The following is a 16,969-nucleotide window of genomic DNA, read 5'->3' as shown; positions in this document are numbered from 1 at the left end:
CAGCGGTTTTAGGCGGCGTTTTAGGATGCGTAGGGCAGTGTTTATGCGTATCTTTGATGCTTTGGAGCGTCGATATTTATGTTTCCGGTTCAGGTACGATGCGGCTGGCAGACCCGACCACACACCTATACAAAAGTGCACTGCGGCAATCAGGCAGTTGGCCTACGGAGGCGCGGCAGACATGTGGGACGAGTACCTCCACATCGGTGAGACAACTGCCCTGGATTGTCTGAAGTATTTTTGTCAGGGCGTCATTGAAATATTCCGTGATTAGTATCTTCGAAGACCTACCCCTGAAGCGTGCCAGGATCTGATGTAGATGCACAGGGGGAAGCATGGGTTTCCCGGGATGTTGGGCAACATAGATTGTATGCATTGGGAGTGGAAGAACTGTCCCGCTGCCTGGAAAAGGTTCTACACGACCGGCTACAAGGGAAAAAATCCCACGATGATCCTCGAGGCCGTAGCTGATTACCGGCTGTGGATTTGGCATGCATATTTTGTGGTAGCCGGGTCGAACAACGACCTCAACTCGTCGCCCCTTTTCAACGAGCAGTGCCAGGGTGTCGGTCCGGCCATCAGTTTTATCGCCAATGGGAACTAGCATGATATGGGCTACTACTTGGCGGATGGGATATACCCTAGGTGGCCCGTCTTTGTGAAGACGATCAGATGCGCATCAGATGAGAGGAAGACCTACTTTGCGGAACGGCAGGAGTCGGCGCTCAAGGACGTGGAACGCGCATTTGGTGTGCTCCAGTCTCGATGAGCGGCAATTAGGGGTCCAACGCGTTTGTGGCATGTCAACTGCATTACTGATATAATGTACGCTTGTATTATCCTGCACAACATGATTGTCGAAGATGAAGGTGTACAACTGACTAGTTAGGCCAATGACGATGCTAATGAAGCCGGCCCAAGCCACGGCGTGGCCACCCCCAACTTAAGAAGGGGGGTACCTCACGATGAAGTCGGCCGCCTCAAGGCACATGCCGACATGCGTCAAGTGGATGCTCATATTCGTCTCCAAAAGGATTTAATTGAAGAGTTGGGGCGCGGAGGACTGCACGTCGTTAAAATTTTTTTAATTAATGTATTTTTTTAAATTTAAATATTATTATTGAATTTTCCCGTATCTGTGTCGTAAATTTAATTCCGTATTTTGTGTGATTGTTAATTATTTATTTTTTATAATTTTGTTTATTGTGGCTAGCCTATTGCTAGCTTATTGTTTGTCCAGTTGCTTGTCCTGATGATGTGGCAGGAGGAGTTTTTAATGCTGATGATGTGGCAGGAGGAGTTTGTGACTAGCCTATGAGTGACCTATTACCATTGGAGATGCTCTAATATTGCCCTTTAAAAAGTTGATATAGTACTATTAAATAATAAAAAATAAAAATATGATGCAATTCTTTGCAATATTTCTTCCACCAAAAGAAAAGGATTGATTGCTAAAAAACATATTTATAATTGTGACATCTTCCAATAACTTCACAAAAAAGTCTTGCAATAACTTCACTAAAAATCAAAGAGAACATATATTCCATCTGTCCGACCTTGACTCAACACATATTTTAAAAATATAAATAAAATAGATGCAAAAGATGAGTGGAATGTAAGATGCATTTACCAAAAAAATAAAAATAAAATGAAACATTTAACGTTGGAATTCCCAAAATGACATATGAGACATTTCATGGTGTACAAAGGGAGTATTTGAATAGGAACATATATTATGCATTTATTTACCAAGATGCAAATTGTGCAATTTCTAGGTGAAATAATAGATTAGGAGCTGAAAACTACGTAACTTAGTCACTAAAGATATGCTTGGTACGAAGAAATGTAACTAAGTTACTAAAGATATGTTTGGTACAACGGAATGGAATGAAGATGAGAATGAAATAATCAAGTTTACCGTTATTCTATTTTTCTTGCTTCTGGCGATAATTTTGCTTGAATCGTCATTCTATTTGGAATCACCATTCCCACTAGATTAGAATTCCTTTTCTTCTAAATTTGAGTGTTTGACAAAATTATCCTTCTATGTATATAATTTTTTTACAAATTTACCATCAGATTTTGGACATAAGTCGGACTTTACAAACAACTTGGTAAATGCACCAAATTCAGGGTATTCAAAGGTAAATCAAGGAGAAAACTAAAATCTCATAACCACCATTTCAATTTACAGATATTTAAAACATGTTCCAGTGTGGAAATAGGCCAACAATTAGAAGATATAAATATATCTTATGACCTCTAAAGCACATTATAAGACAGCAAAAGAGAATGAAACTGGCCATGCTCTTAAAGCTAGAACTGATTGCATTTACATGTAAACCCCACCTTAGTCAGACAAGTCAGACATCAGCCTCGATCACTCCGCGTCGCGCCCTTCCTCGTGCCTCGAGTTCTTGTTAACACCCGAAGAAAGCTCAGCCTCATGAGAAACAGAGGGCAACCTCTCATACACTTTGGAACCCAAAGGCAGAAACTTTGCTCGGCCCAACCGAAGCGTTTCGCTGAGCTTCTCATAGTTCCATCTCTGCTGAACATAAACAGCAACCGCTAGAAGAACTGCGATAGCCGGTATAGCAATGTCGCCAAACTTGGAAAAGAAATCCATCCGCGGATTCACAAACTCGTACTCCTCAGAGAAGTAAGGGTTCGGTATGGGAGATGTTATGTAGTCATACGCGTGGGGGAGGAGCCGGACTGAGGTTATCCCTATGTAGTAAAGTTTCCGGAGGGGCTTGACGTGGATTCTCCACATCAAGTTAGCAATGACCTGTGGAAGGAGGAAGAAATCCTGAACTAGGCCAAGATACTCCTCCAGCTCGGTCTCCCATTCACGTATCACGTGTGAATATCCCGTGGAATCGACAAATTGCGCTGTTTGAAGAGGTTTGTAGCTTGTACTCACATAGTGGACAGTGAAAGCAATGATGTATCCAACAACATGTAGAGTTAAGGTTGTGATAAGTACTTTTTTGTCACTTGGGACACGGTGAGGCTCGAGAGGGGTGCGTGTCAGTAGTCTGATACGCGATTTCCACACCTTCTGACAGAGCCGGAGGGTTAACGAAAATGCTACGAGTACTAGAATCTTCACCGTGTAGTCGATAACGTGCAGCCATTGGCTGTTCTGTAGGTCATCGGATTGGTTTTCACTGAACTCGGTCGATGCCTTTCTTAAAAGAGCTTCCGCCCCTGTAACGAGCGGGAAGCTGTACCCGAGAGCTTGTACTCCCAGCATTACGAGAGATACATACGGAATGGATTCCGAGTTTTCTCTGATGTAAAACAACTGGCTCAGAATGCAAGCGATTGCAACAGAGAGTGTCAAAACGCGGAGGATTCCCTCCACGCCTCTACGTGATATGATGTCCTCGCGTTGCCTTCTGTACATAATGGGAACTGTTTGGAGTTTCACCGGGATAAAGTAGAGTGGATCGTCTTCAGTCCGGTGGCTAGTGATGGAAATCCTGGCAGTCGGATTGACTAGCCACCGGGCTGTAGTCGGGGGATACGAAATCATCACATCAGCCAAACAATCCAGCCCGGCCTCAAGGTCCATGCTTTCATATAAGGTCTTCCACGAGGCTCGAACATCCCTGCAACCAACAAGATACATCTTTCCAACGTGTGGATCGTATATCCCCTCCACGAATAGTGAAGAGAAGTTGGAATACTTGTTTCCAACGAGAGTAAGTTGGCCGGAAACGTTGAGGAGGAGCTGGCTTTCAGTGTATTCACCTTTATCAGAGTAAGGGATTTCTTTCTGTAAAGTTGAATCATATTTTCCCGGCCAATAACGCCCGAACAGAGGGCCGAAAGACAGAATCTCCATCTCCAAGTCGGCTTTTGCCAAAAAAGTTTTAGGAAACGGATCGGGTACAGCAGCTATATGAAGAGTAAGATCTTCAGCTAAAAGAGAGAGACTGTAATGAAAGTTTTCCATGTCTTCCATTTTTGGAAACTTCAAGAGTGACTTCTTGATCACAGTCCCAAAGTTAAATGGCTCGTCTCTTTCGAGTATAGCACCAGCAGAATCAATTTTCGAGTACTTGTAATATGGATGAGTGGAAGTGAACTGGTCCCGTAACTCAGCAGGACGGACTAGCTTCTCGAATGCCAATGGGAAATATGGCGAATGAGAGATATCAATGCTCGACATAGTTCCAATAATTATGCTACGCTGTTTTATGGAGAAAGAAAGAGGAACGTACAAGCAGATGCGCGTGTCACAGTCACTTCCGTCCAAGCAACCAACCATACAGAGCTGCCCGGACGAAGGCTTCCATATCCCTTCAGCAGAAAGAGTCATGTTACCAAGCCCTGTCCTCTGTGCTGCAGTGAAACGATTCTCGGAGGGGGGAACAGCTCTGAACACGGAAGACACCCTCGTCAGCCTACTATCGTCACTTGAAGTCATATTCTCACAGCGGACGTCCTGAAGAACAAGCTTGGCATCTTTGAAGCTCCCATCTGTGGCGTTAATCTCCTTACCCGATACAAACGGACCTAACCTACTGCAGAACTCATCCGTGCCATTGCACTTCCAGTTTGGCAGAATAGCGAGAGCCTCTTGGTGAGTGAACCTCCCGAGTATGTCACAGAAGTCAAGCCCTTTGTACACATCAACATCACCACTAACCGAGCTATCCTTATACGGATAAGGCTCACACGCTTTGGAGACGAGATTTCCAGAATCAAACTGATAATTCGCAGAAGACCTCAACCAAGAAGAGATGTGAACCACATCAAAGTACTTGAGGTTCGACTTCAGATTCAAGCTTCTCACGCTGCCATGAACCGCCCTGCTCCTCAACGACACCATCTTAGGGTAACGAAGCACGAGCACAATCCGATCATCCTGTGAGAGAAGTGGCTGGTTAGTATAACCAGACTCCTTCACCCACCCCCACGGATCACCCGAATCAGGCTGATGGGAGGGCAGCACTGCACTCCCCAACAAACACATCACCCTCTCCCCATCTGATTCAGTGTAGATCCCCTGAAAGATAACAGAGAGCTGTGAATGGCCGGGCCATATATCGAACCTAGGGCTCCCTTCAAAGGGCTTTTCTGAGAGCAAACCTTCAAGAGTCACCCCCAACTGCAAAATCCCACTAACAAGTGTCGAATTCTTCGAATGAAGACGACGACCAACGTCGGTAACCCAAAAGGAGGCCAAGTTTATAGGGGACCGAAGATCATCATCAGCAGAAGCCCCCCTATCATCAAAGGGCATCAATGGAGCAGATCCCCCATTCAATTCCTGCCACCAATCACCATTCAAGAAAGAGAGCTCCTCTTTTATAGTATACAAACGGCTATCATCAGGTTTCAACACAGCAGCAGATTTCAATACAAATGCACAAGCTTTATTCACTTCACCAATCCTGTCATAGCTGTAGCTCACAGAATGCTTACTCCCTCTATCTCCAAAATTATCAGAATTCGAAAGCCCAAAACATGAAATCAACCAAAACCCAAGTAGAATCCAAGATGCAGGCATCATTTTCTGAGGTATAAATCAATAAACACCGCAGGAAAAAGGGGGAAATGGTGTTTTCAAGATTTTGCAGCTGCACATTGGTATACAAAATCAAATCTTTAACACTCCCATCGACATTCGACAAGAATAAATTAAAAACGCTGCTAAATTCCGAGATTTCAAGACTTACCGGTGCAATTTTCTACAATCGTCGTTGCTGGAGTGAAACTCATTGGGTTTTAAATGAAAAATGAAAACGATTTGAGGTTGAAGATGTTTAGTTGGTGAGATTTTTGCAAGTGAACAGTGACTGGTTAGGGATCAAAGACTGACAAAAGTGTGGAGTTCAAGTTAAGGCAACTCCTTTTTCGACATAAAAAGCTTTAGTCAACTGATTTTCATTATTGTTTTTCTCTTTCCTTCTTAAATCATTTTTCCTCATTTAGTTTGCACTTAATTGCATAATTAATTTATTAAGAAGTGTAATTTAAGTCAAAGTGATAAAAGTAAATTCAATTTTGGTTTGGTTTCATTAGATGGAACGATTATAATCGTTACATTGTTAAATTGTACGTATTTTTAAAACATATATTCACAAAATTTCATAAATTTATTTAGACATAATTTATGAGCTACTGCATACATCTCTTAAAATTATACTCCCTTCGTCCCATTAAATATTCAATATTTATTTTTCGACACGAGATTCTATATAGGGTTGTTTTGTGAATTAATGAAGAAAAAGTAAAGTAAAAGAGAAGAAAAAGTAAATAGATTATTGTTTTTATTTTTAATGGAAGATATGGAGTTAATGATTTTCTAAAAATAGAAACATTTTGTTCAAGGAACTTTCACTCTCTCAGACTATTTTTCATAACATATTTTTCTTTTTATTTCTAAATTATTTTATTAATTTTATATTAAAACTATGACGTTTCAAAAGTTGTTATATTTAGCCATTTAAGATACGAGAGTATTATTCGTTCCAAAATGAGATATTTGTATTGACTAATTTATTTATCCTTTATCAGAAGACGCCAGCGGCGTTCTCCTTCTCCTTTCGCCGCCAACCCTTTCACGCGCCGCCGTCAGTGAATTTTTGAATACCTCGAAGGTTGGCCATCGTCGCATATTCATATTTCTTTGTGTGTTTTTTTTTAAATTTTATTTATTCTAAGATGTAATTATTGGTAAATCGATCTATGTTTTGAGGTGTATTAGAATTTTGCTTGCTAGGTCTTGCTTAATTTGAAATTTGCAATTGAAAATCTTATAAAATTAAGACGTTAGTTGTATCTGCAGCCGAATATTTGTTTATTCGGGCTCGTTTATGATCAATCAAGCTCACTTGGTTGGTTCAAGTTGATAAATTGAAATTTTTTGTTTTCTGTAAATGGAAAACAATTGGTAGTTATTCTCACCGTTTTACTTGTTTTCGTGATGGCTGAAGAGTTTAGTTAGGCCTCTTTCGTTGTAAGGAGTCAACATTGCGTTGTAGAAGATGGTGGTTAGGTTTTCAATTGAATGATTCAGTTAGAACAAGCTAGTTATTGGGGAATTAGTATTCTGTAAGTTCTTTATGTTCTGTTTATTCCTGATCTAATTTAACTGTGATTCAGGTTAGCAATATGGTGTCGGGATTAATAAACGCGAACCCTGTTGTCTATGAGAGAAAGGAGCGACAAACTCGAAGTGCACCAGGTGATGTGGATGAGTACGCAGTTGAAGCAATTGACCAGCTTGAAATTTTTGATATCCTTTGACACGAGTTAGAATTAGATCTCTTTTTTTTGGTAGACTCAGAACCAGCATAGTATGCTGAATGAGAAACGAGAACCGTAATCTGCAGTTATTAATCCCTTACCTAGGCTGAATTTGATCCATAACCATACCAGTTTCTTTTTCGTGTTTGGTTTTGGTAGACTAATCCACCAATAATCAAATGTATGAAGCAAAAACATGCTGAGGGAAAATTGCTAAAAGGATATTACAGTGGAGTATAAAACATGTAGATTTTTTACACAGTTCCTCAAATATGTGTAAAGTAACTATTGAGGAGTTTAGACATGAGAACCTTATTTTGTTTGACATGAATAATAAATGAGTTTCTTGGGGACTTTTTAGTTGCTAGAGTTTTGTATCCTTAATGTTGTTACAGCATATTAGAGACGTAAAAGATCCAGAGTATCCTTATTCATTGGAACAGTTGAAAGTGATAACGGAAGATGCAATTGAGGTTGATGATAAGCGTAGCTACGTAAGGTATAAAAGTAAAAAGTACATCCTATGTGTATTCATTTAGTTGACTATGTCTAGTTTATGTCAACTTACTAGAAATGATCTGCTTCAGGGTCACATTTACTCCGACCGTAGAGCATTGCAGCATGGCGACAGTAATTGGCCTATGCTTGCGGGTTAAACTCATGCGCTCTTTGCCACAACGTTACAAGGTAAATATCATAAAATCCATCTAGTGAAGCATATTTTGGAATCTAAACTGAAGACTGTTAGTAATTTGAACAATCTGTATTTAAAAATATGCCTGTTATGTCATATTGGTAGTTCTGTTGTTCTACTTATAGTAATTTCAGCCTCCTGAATTTAAATGTTTAATTATAATATGTTAATCACCGTCGTGATTTCTGAGGATACTATTTTTCCAATCATGGTGTTTCAATTTTTATGTTGTTTCCAGGTTGATATTAGAGTAGCACCTGGTTCTCATGCCTCTGAAGCTGCAGGTTGTCTCTCTTTCTCTTTCTCTCTTTGATCTAGTCATATTGCCCTCCCGTTTTTATCGATTTTTTATGTATATGCATTAACATGGCTGCTCTCTCTCACACATCTGGGATTCTGGATACTGTTAGTACACTGATATGTGGTCACGCTAAGCTGTTTCCAGAACTACATAAGAATTGTAGAAGTAAAACGATAAGATGTAGTAGTAATATTTTTCTCTCCAATGAGCATGAACTGCAATCTGGGTATCCTTCGACTAATCCTACTTGCTCCTGCCATTTACTCAGTTGTTGACATTCAAATCTAGTTTGCTACTAGTATAACTGTAATTCACACTTTGTTACATGGTCAAAAAAATAATCTAGAGATAATTTGCTTATCTGCAGTAAACAAACAGCTGAACGACAAAGAGCGCGTGGCAGCAGCTTTAGAAAATCCTAACCTCGTTGATATGGTCGATGAATGCCTTGCGCCCTCATATGGATGAAAAAACAGGCCTCTGTTATAAACTTATAATCCTCTCATTATAGAATCTTTTGCAATACATTATTTATATCTGGGAGTTTTCTGTATTTTTTTGTATTGATTTTGTCACATCAATTAGACTTTTCTTGTAGTTAGGGGATTAGATTCAGTTTTTGACAGTGTATGCCTTGATTTTTTTTATTACAGTTACTGAATAGATGTACTATATCAATAACAAATTACACACATTGTTTAAGAATTTGATCTCTACATGTTCATCAATTACAAATATATTAGTCTGATTTTCACATATTATAAAAATCTTGTATTCTGCTAAACTCTCATCTCCTCTGGAAATTGAATATTTTGATAGCAAAAGCAAATGTAAAGCAACACCTATGAAATCGTGTTGGAATCCGAAGTAACTTCGCACAAACACTCGAACAGACTGTCCAGACGCGAACTGATCCGTCACGTCTCCAAACTGAGATGCAGATAGACCGTACACAGTCCAAGCAACAGGGTTCACCCAGTGGTACCATCTCCACCAAACCGGCGTCAACTGTCATTCCAAAAAAAAACTGTTACTTTCATTGTCCGTGTGTCGTCAACCAAGTTCTCGTTATCAGACTTACCGGTCTGGACACTACGAACCCTGAAAACACGTTCCAGATTCCGTAGAACGTGAAGGACACAATGTTGGCGATGTGGTGGTTAGGCGTCATAGCCACAGCCATCATGCCGTAGAACACAAAGTATAGAAGGGTGAAGAACATGAAATACAAGAACCAGAAGAATTTAACAGCAGTCCAGTCGAAACCGATCATTGCATACACGATGAGTCCATACACGACAGCTAGGCCGAAACAGTACAGAATCTCCATCACCATCTGCAAAGTTTATGAATGAGTTCCATTTTTCCAAACAACGCAAAAAGATCAAGACTTCACCTGTCCTAATGCGTATGGCAAGGCCGAGTACAGCCCTGCAGCCATTTCGCGGTGGAAGACTGTCCGTTCCACCACCACCACTGGCTGCACCGATGTAGCGATCTGAACCCCTAGAAAGAAGACGGAACTATACATCGAACCCATAGCGTTCAAAATGTCCTGGTAAGGGCCCCTGATGTGTAACGGTTCAAAAACTAAGATTAAAACTTGATGTGGCTATGACCAAAAGGATATCTTCTCTGCTTACCGTTTGGACCCGAGATCCCAGAAGAGCAACCCGAATATGATGGCTAGGAAGGTGGTGTACACCATTCTTACTGCGGAGTAAGTAGGATTGCGCCAATACGACCAGTGTTGTTTCCATAAACATGCCAAGCACTGAGTGAAGAAAGGCTGAGAATACTTGGTTTGGAAATGTAGGTCCTTCGTCCCAGGGCGAGGCGTTCTTAACTCTTTCACCAGAGCTTTGTTGCACCTATATAGCTCCGAGTTTCTGTAAATCTCAGCAAAATCGATCCCGAGAATCTGTTCCTGGGACGACGATGACACCTCCAACATCCAAGTTGCTGGATTATATCCATCTCTGATCTTCTGAGTTCCTTGTATCACCTCAAAGTAGTGAATCAAGTTGCACGAATGTTGCCCCACCGGGCCAATGTATATCTCCTGCCCGCCTCGCTTCATCAAGAACAGCTGCAGAAACAACGAGCAGAAGATGAAGAAACAAGAAAATCAATGTATGAATGTATAACACAGACTTACCTCATCAAAAGCTTCAAAGATGTCAATACTAGGCTGATGGATGGTGCAGACCACAGTCCTCCCGGTTTTCACAGTGTTCCGGACCGTCCTCATCACGATCTGAGCAGCTCTCGCGTCCAGCCGCGAAGTAGGCTCATCCATGAATATGATGGAAGGATTCACCACGAGCTCCACTGTCAGCCTCTTGCGCTGCTCTGTTGACAGGCCGCTCACCCCGGGAAGCCCAACCAGTCCGTCTCTTATCGGAGTCAGCTCAACGTGCTCCATCACATTCTCGACAAACAGCTGCAATACCACCACACAGAATCAACATACGTACTTACCTAATTCCCTCATCACACACAATGACATTACCTTTCTGGTTGCAGAATTGACTTGAGGCGGGAGACGCAGCCAAGCCGAGAAAAGAAGGGACTCGTAGACCGTGACACGGGGAATGGATGTCGTTTTGCTCACAGTATCCTGAAATCCGAGCAAAGGTCTCCTGCTTCTTCGGATAGCCAGAGATAGTAATGTTTCCTTCGATATACCCACCTGTTTTCCGACCAGCCAGCACGTCCATAAGCGTGGTTTTCCCAGCCCCGCTAACCCCCATCAAGGCAGTGAGCACCCCCGGCATGAACACCCCACTCACGCCCTTCAGGAGCACCAATCGCGCCTTGGTTTTTCATCTCCTGCAAGCCGAATTCAAATGATTCATTTCTTCCTAGTCTTTACACCCTTTGTATGTTTTTTCAGTTACCTGTGGCATGTCAACTGAGTACTTCACATCATCAAATGCCATGGAGTGAGGTTCAAAGGGTAAAACCACATCTCTCTTCTCTCCATCTTTTCCCTCTGCAAAATCATGAGATAGTCACATGTAAGAAACAAGTTTTTTTTTTCAGACAAAATCAAACTTTTTTAAGTACCAGAATAATTGAACTCACCATTTTTGTCAGTTAAAACCTCATTTTCATCTTCTGGTAATATGGTTTGAGATCTTCCCGTAGCTACAAAAGAACATGACACCATTTTTTACATGTGGGAATCATGTTATGCTGAAAAAAAACCGAAAAATGTTATCCACACTCACGGTTAAGATAAGTAAGAGCAAGGATGTAACATGAGTTGAACAGACAGGTCATCCCTATCAATGCCCCTATTCCGATCCAATACCAATACGAGCCTGGGAAGTAGCCTTTAGACTTCAAAACCTCGACTCCCAACGACATGTTTGCATCCGGAGAAGCCTTTAAGATACAGCAATAAAAAAACCAGATATCAGTATATCTTACAAGGCTATTAAATGGATGATATGGATATCTAAACTTACATGTCTCCAACTATGACCTCGGAATTCATTAACCATCAATGCATTTTCTGCATACATCATTGGTGAAATATAGTAGCCCCAAATCCACCAGTTCTTGATGGCCCCTGTCAAGAACGCAATTCATGAAAGTCTCAAATACGAAATGAGCAGCACCTCAAGAAGGAACACATTCAATACCTCGAGGCAGGACAAATCCGCACAGAGACATAACCAGGAGTAATATGAAGTAGGCGTACAGGAAAGCAACGATCATATCCCTACCAATTGCTCCAATCAAACGAAACAGTGAAGTCGAGGCTTGCAATAGCATCAATAGCAGCAGGTAGTATTTAACAAATCTGTGGCAAAAACACCCTACATTAGTACTCATTTAGCCAAGAGAAAGAGACAGACTCTTACTACTGCAAATCTTCACCTTACCTTCCAAAATTTGGATCAAATCCGATTTCGTAGTAAGTGATAACAGTAAACACAAGCATTTCTAAAGCATTAAGAGGAATGGAGAATATCCACTGAGGAAGAACATATGCCCAAGCAGGAAAAAAGAAGAAATTCCTCTGCCTATAGAATACCGGCAGCCTGAGATTCCCCTTCACCATCTCCGCCAGCCCACCAAACATCACAGTGGCCAAAAGAAAGTAGATCGCGCTAGCAAACTTCCTTCCATCCACGAGGCTGTCTTGCCCCATCTTCGTCCGAAAGAAGAGTGTCATTGTAACAAAAGCCATGAAACTAAGCTGAAAGAGCTTGAATATATACATAAAAGAGTTCCTCTTCATCAGCAAGAGCTCTCTCGAGGCACAAGCTTTCAAGATCTCCTTTCTGCTCACGCCACTGTGCTTCGTTGTCAAAGCAGCCGGGTGGCTCTCCCTCTTGTCAAACGGGATTGCCAGATCATCCGTTAGCCTCTGGCCTACATGGAACGACCTGAAGGATTCAGCAAACTCCCTCGCTGTAACGAACCTGTAAAGCCTGTCCTTATCCGCCCAATACTGCCATTGATCTCTCCTCGAGGTCACCTGCACAACGAAAAAAAAAGAAAGTTCTAGAACAAAATCTCTTTCCCTTCCAAAATCAGACAAAGGCTGCTTACTTCTTGCAAGAAGTCGGCTACGCCCTTCCTCTCCGGGCATTTGAAGCCCATGGATCTGAAAAAGCCGATGACATGCTCATGGGGCCCTTGGTACACGAACTGGCCCTCGGAGATGAGCAAGATGTCGTCAAAGAGCTCGTACGTCTCTGGCTCCGGCTGGAGGAGTGACATCAGAACTGTCCCTTTCAGAATGTGTGTGGATTCTCTTATGCAATTCACCACTTGGTAAGCTGTGGAACTGTCCAATCCTGTTGTGATTTCATACATGAAGAAAGCCTTTGCTGGTCCCACCAACATCTCCCCTGAGATATATTTTGACAAATTACACATGAACAAGATGTGTTCATAACTAACTTAACTGTTTTTACTTTTCTTACCTAATGTAACTCTCTTTTTTTGTCCACCTGAGATGCCCCTAGTCATGTCATCTCCTACAGCAGTATCAGCACACATGTCCAATCCTAGTATCTGCAAATTTGATTAAGTTTATATTTATGTAATTATATACATTGCTTGTATGAACAAAAGCAAAATTTTTTACCTTGAGAATATAGTCTGTGACAATACTTATTTCTTGACCTTTCAAATAGGCTGCCTACAAAAAAGAATTTGGCCTTATAATAGCCTCTTTCTGATATAATTTGCTACACTAATATTATACAATAAAAGCAAGAATTTTTTTGAATAATAGTAAAGACTTTACCTTCATGTAAATATCCACATCAGGATCAGGTCTGATATTAGTTTCTTTTTCTCTTCTTGACAGCTCTGCAGCATTTCTGCAGAATTTTGACATACAAAAACCATTCATTAATAGCTCAATGTTGATTACTCATTGGTTATAAATATCAAAGATTTGATTTTTTTAAGTGAAGGATGAATTTGGACCAAGATTGGTGCCAAGGTTTCTCTGACAGTCATTTCTCCTAAATGGACATCATGTTGGCTGATGTATGCAGCACTTCTTTGAGGCACAAATTCTTTCAACTCATGTCCATTATATGTCACATTTCCCTTAACCTGCTCACAAAAAAATCATTTTGTGTTTAAGTTGTAGCTAATTGAAACTTTTTATAGTATAAAAATCGTGAAATTTCAACTAGCAAATTTTACACCAGTTGAAACTTTTCAAAATATAAAAATGTGGCACAACAAAAGCAATTTTAAATATTCCAATCAATTTATTATTTTTTCGGTTTCATAAATTTCAATAAAATGTGAGTAAAATAAGTAAGTGGGAGTTGAGATTCATTTACTGAAAATAGTATAACTAAGTGAAATGACACATTTAATAGCGTGCATCCCAATTATTAATATAATATCAATATGCGATATTTAACAACGGACAAATGAGTATAAAATAGAAAGTTGGATTACCTTCATATCGGGATGGGGCATTCCCGCCAAAGTTAACAACAATGTTGTCTTTCCAGAACTTGGCGGGCCTAACAGAAGAGTCATCCGGCCGGGTTTCTAGATTCCGGTAACGTCCTTTAGGATTGTGAACGGCCTCTTTCTAGTCGAAAGAACACGAGTGTAGCTTGATAGTTCCTAATGTGATCATATCAAAAATTTAATTTTCTTTTTTGTAAATTAATTGATCATATATTATTCATGAGTGTAATATTATTACCTCAAAAAAATTGGCAAAGAAGTTAATCAAAGTAGGCAAACTTCTGCGGCCTACATAAGCTTCTGCTTCAACATTTAAGTTCTCGAATCTAACTTTGTTGGCAATTGAAACATAAAAATGAATATAAGGGAGAGTGTTGGCAATTGAAACATAAAAATGAATATAATAATATCACACATCGGTGTACACAAAGAGCTTAATCCACTATATAAGTCTCATGAGTCTCTCCTCTTATCACCAATTGGTTTTAAAATGGAACCCATGGATTTCTATCATGATATCAGAGCGGGACGCCGACTGTGGGTCATATTTAACTGACCTAGCACTATATCTGGACTGAAATAAAAAAAAAAAGACTGACCCAGCAGTATAACTGAGCTGAAAATTTGGGTCAATGGTCCAACAACAGATAAAAAAAAATTGTGGGTCATATTTAACTGACCCAACACTATATCTGAGCTGAAATCGAAAAAAATGACTGACCCAACAGTATAACTGGGCTGAAAATTTGGGTCAATGGTCCAACCGATCAAAAAAATTGGGCCAATTGTTCAATTGACCCAGCAGTATAATAATATCCCATATCTTTGTGATGGAACTCATGGATTTCTATCTAACAATCAATTCCCACACTAGAAACACATGCAAAACATAAGAATCTATGTTGACAAATTAAATACTATAAACAAATTAAAATAAAGTGTTTATGTATTATATTAGCTGAATTAGTAAAATTTATGAACATAAATCATATATAGAGAGAAATGTTATGTTACATATCTTTATATAAGCATTGCTCTTGTTTAATGTACATTATTGTTTTGTTTTAAATATTAAATTTGATTTTAATATCTTAATATTGACATAATTAATTTAACAACTTGCATAAAAATTCAAGCTTAATTAGTAGTAGTATATATGCAAATACTTACGCATCAATTCGATTCTTGAGCTTCAACAAGAACTTCTCATTGTCTTCTCTAGCATCCCTAACAAGCCTATCAAGCAAGTTCTTCCTCTCTTGAAATTCAAGATTCCTTACATCATCAATTTCTCCGAAACCACCTTCTGATCCCACAATGATTCCTCTTCTCAGACGATCAAACGCCGGAAGTCTTTCTATGGCAGCCATTTCAGAGCTTCTTCGTCGTCTTCTTCTCCTCGCGACGACCTTGAGAACATCTGCAGCCCATTGTTTCTCCAAAGAGAAGAGTTTCTTTTGAAACTTTCACTCATGTCCATCTCTTGAAGAACAACTATTCAAACCCTGACATTATATTTTCTAACTAAGAAACATAATTATGTGTTTTAAGAATAATGATTCATTTATTTAATTTGTAGCATCGTGTGAATTCTCAAAGCTATTAGTATTGAATATTCTAGTTTTTAGGTAATGCAAAGCCTATGGCATAAATACATTCTGGTGTAGACTTTTTGGAATATTTAATCTTGGATTTGCTAAATATTAATTGCTTGCATTGATTTATAGCAAACTTCTTGTGTAAATGCTCTCATCAATAATACTACTTGGTTTTAATTGCTACATGAATGCTATACAAGGTGTAATACATTTTACATGACGTAGTTGATCACATTTTTTGTTGCTAGACCAAGGAATTTAAGGTTGTTTCATAACCCAAGACAAGAATCGAACAACCTGACCATTTGAATTTGGATGGACAAGTCTCATACACTCGCGTGACCACACCCCTTAGATTGATTGCATTCAATTTGATGGTATATGCTAATTAGTCAAATTGATCTAGCTTGGTCATGGGTCTCGGATATATATAGAGAAATATTATGTTACATAATTTGATTATATGAGCATTGGTCTTTTTCATGTTAGCACTTGGTACCTCGCACAACAAACACCCAATCAGATATGACTCAATTATAGCTACGTCCCTCGAGCGACCATGCATGTGAACACATGTCTAGGTGCATCTCGGGTTTCAAACGTTAGCCGGAATCGTAGCTAACTTGGAGTTACACTAGCCATGATGAGCGCTATCTATGGAAATTATTATTGACGTTATATTCTTCATAAACAAAGCTCGGACGGTTTATTTTCTCTATAACATACCTAAATAGATGAAGTGGGCTTGCTGTCAATGGGTAGGCTATGGGCCTATTTTGTCCAATAGCCTGAAACTAGTAGCCCGGTCCAACAAGCCTAATCCGAATTTATTTTATATATAAATGTAATATCGAATTCTCATACCTGTATATGCATTCGCTCAATTAATTATCTGATTTTACAATGTGTTATTTTTGTTGGTGAATTTTATTTGTATTCTTTATGTTAATCTTTTAAAATACAATATAGCCTAATTAGTGTAATTTGTTTTAGAAATTTTGGTAATTCGGTTTTGTTACTGTTTTTTAATGTATTTTTTCTTAGTTGCCCTTTGAATGCAAAGTTCGTGAATATTTGTTCTATGAACAATATTTATTATTAAAAGCCTTCTAAGTTCTAACATAATTTGTTAGGTACGTCCCTGAGTAC

The 16,969-nt window shown here is 39.6% G+C and overlaps 2 protein-coding genes and 1 pseudogene across 2 annotated transcripts; 1 reads left to right on the top strand and 2 right to left on the bottom strand.

Annotated features, from left to right (window-relative positions):
• Window positions 1-2,137: 2,137 nt before the first annotated feature.
• On the bottom strand, window positions 2,138-5,863 carry LOC121795081. Its single transcript, XM_042193517.1, has 2 exons — window positions 5,694-5,863; window positions 2,138-5,594 (listed from the first exon to the last, which is right to left on the bottom strand). Exon 2 carries the CDS (start codon window positions 5,525-5,527, stop codon window positions 2,381-2,383), a length of 3,147 nt encoding a protein of 1,048 aa, XP_042049451.1. The 5' UTR covers window positions 5,528-5,594; window positions 5,694-5,863; the 3' UTR covers window positions 2,138-2,380.
• Window positions 5,864-6,477: 614 nt separating this feature from the next.
• LOC121795079 (protein AE7-like) lies at window positions 6,478-8,966 on the top strand. Its single transcript, XM_042193516.1, has 6 exons — window positions 6,478-6,617; window positions 7,123-7,255; window positions 7,660-7,765; window positions 7,854-7,953; window positions 8,199-8,244; window positions 8,629-8,966. The coding sequence occupies exons 2-6, from the start codon at window positions 7,132-7,134 to the stop codon at window positions 8,727-8,729; spliced, it is 477 nt and encodes a 158-aa protein (XP_042049450.1). The 5' UTR covers window positions 6,478-6,617; window positions 7,123-7,131; the 3' UTR covers window positions 8,730-8,966.
• Window positions 8,915-15,702, bottom strand: LOC121795080 (annotated as a pseudogene).
• Between the last annotated feature and the right edge of the window lie 1,267 nt (window positions 15,703-16,969).

Source organism: Salvia splendens, chromosome 3 (genome assembly GCF_004379255.2).
Source record: "Salvia splendens isolate huo1 chromosome 3, SspV2, whole genome shotgun sequence".
In the NCBI taxonomy this organism is placed as follows: Eukaryota; Viridiplantae; Streptophyta; class Magnoliopsida; order Lamiales; family Lamiaceae; genus Salvia; species Salvia splendens.
Note: the sequence above shows the minus strand (reverse complement) of the source record. Positions and strands in the feature narration are given on the sequence as shown.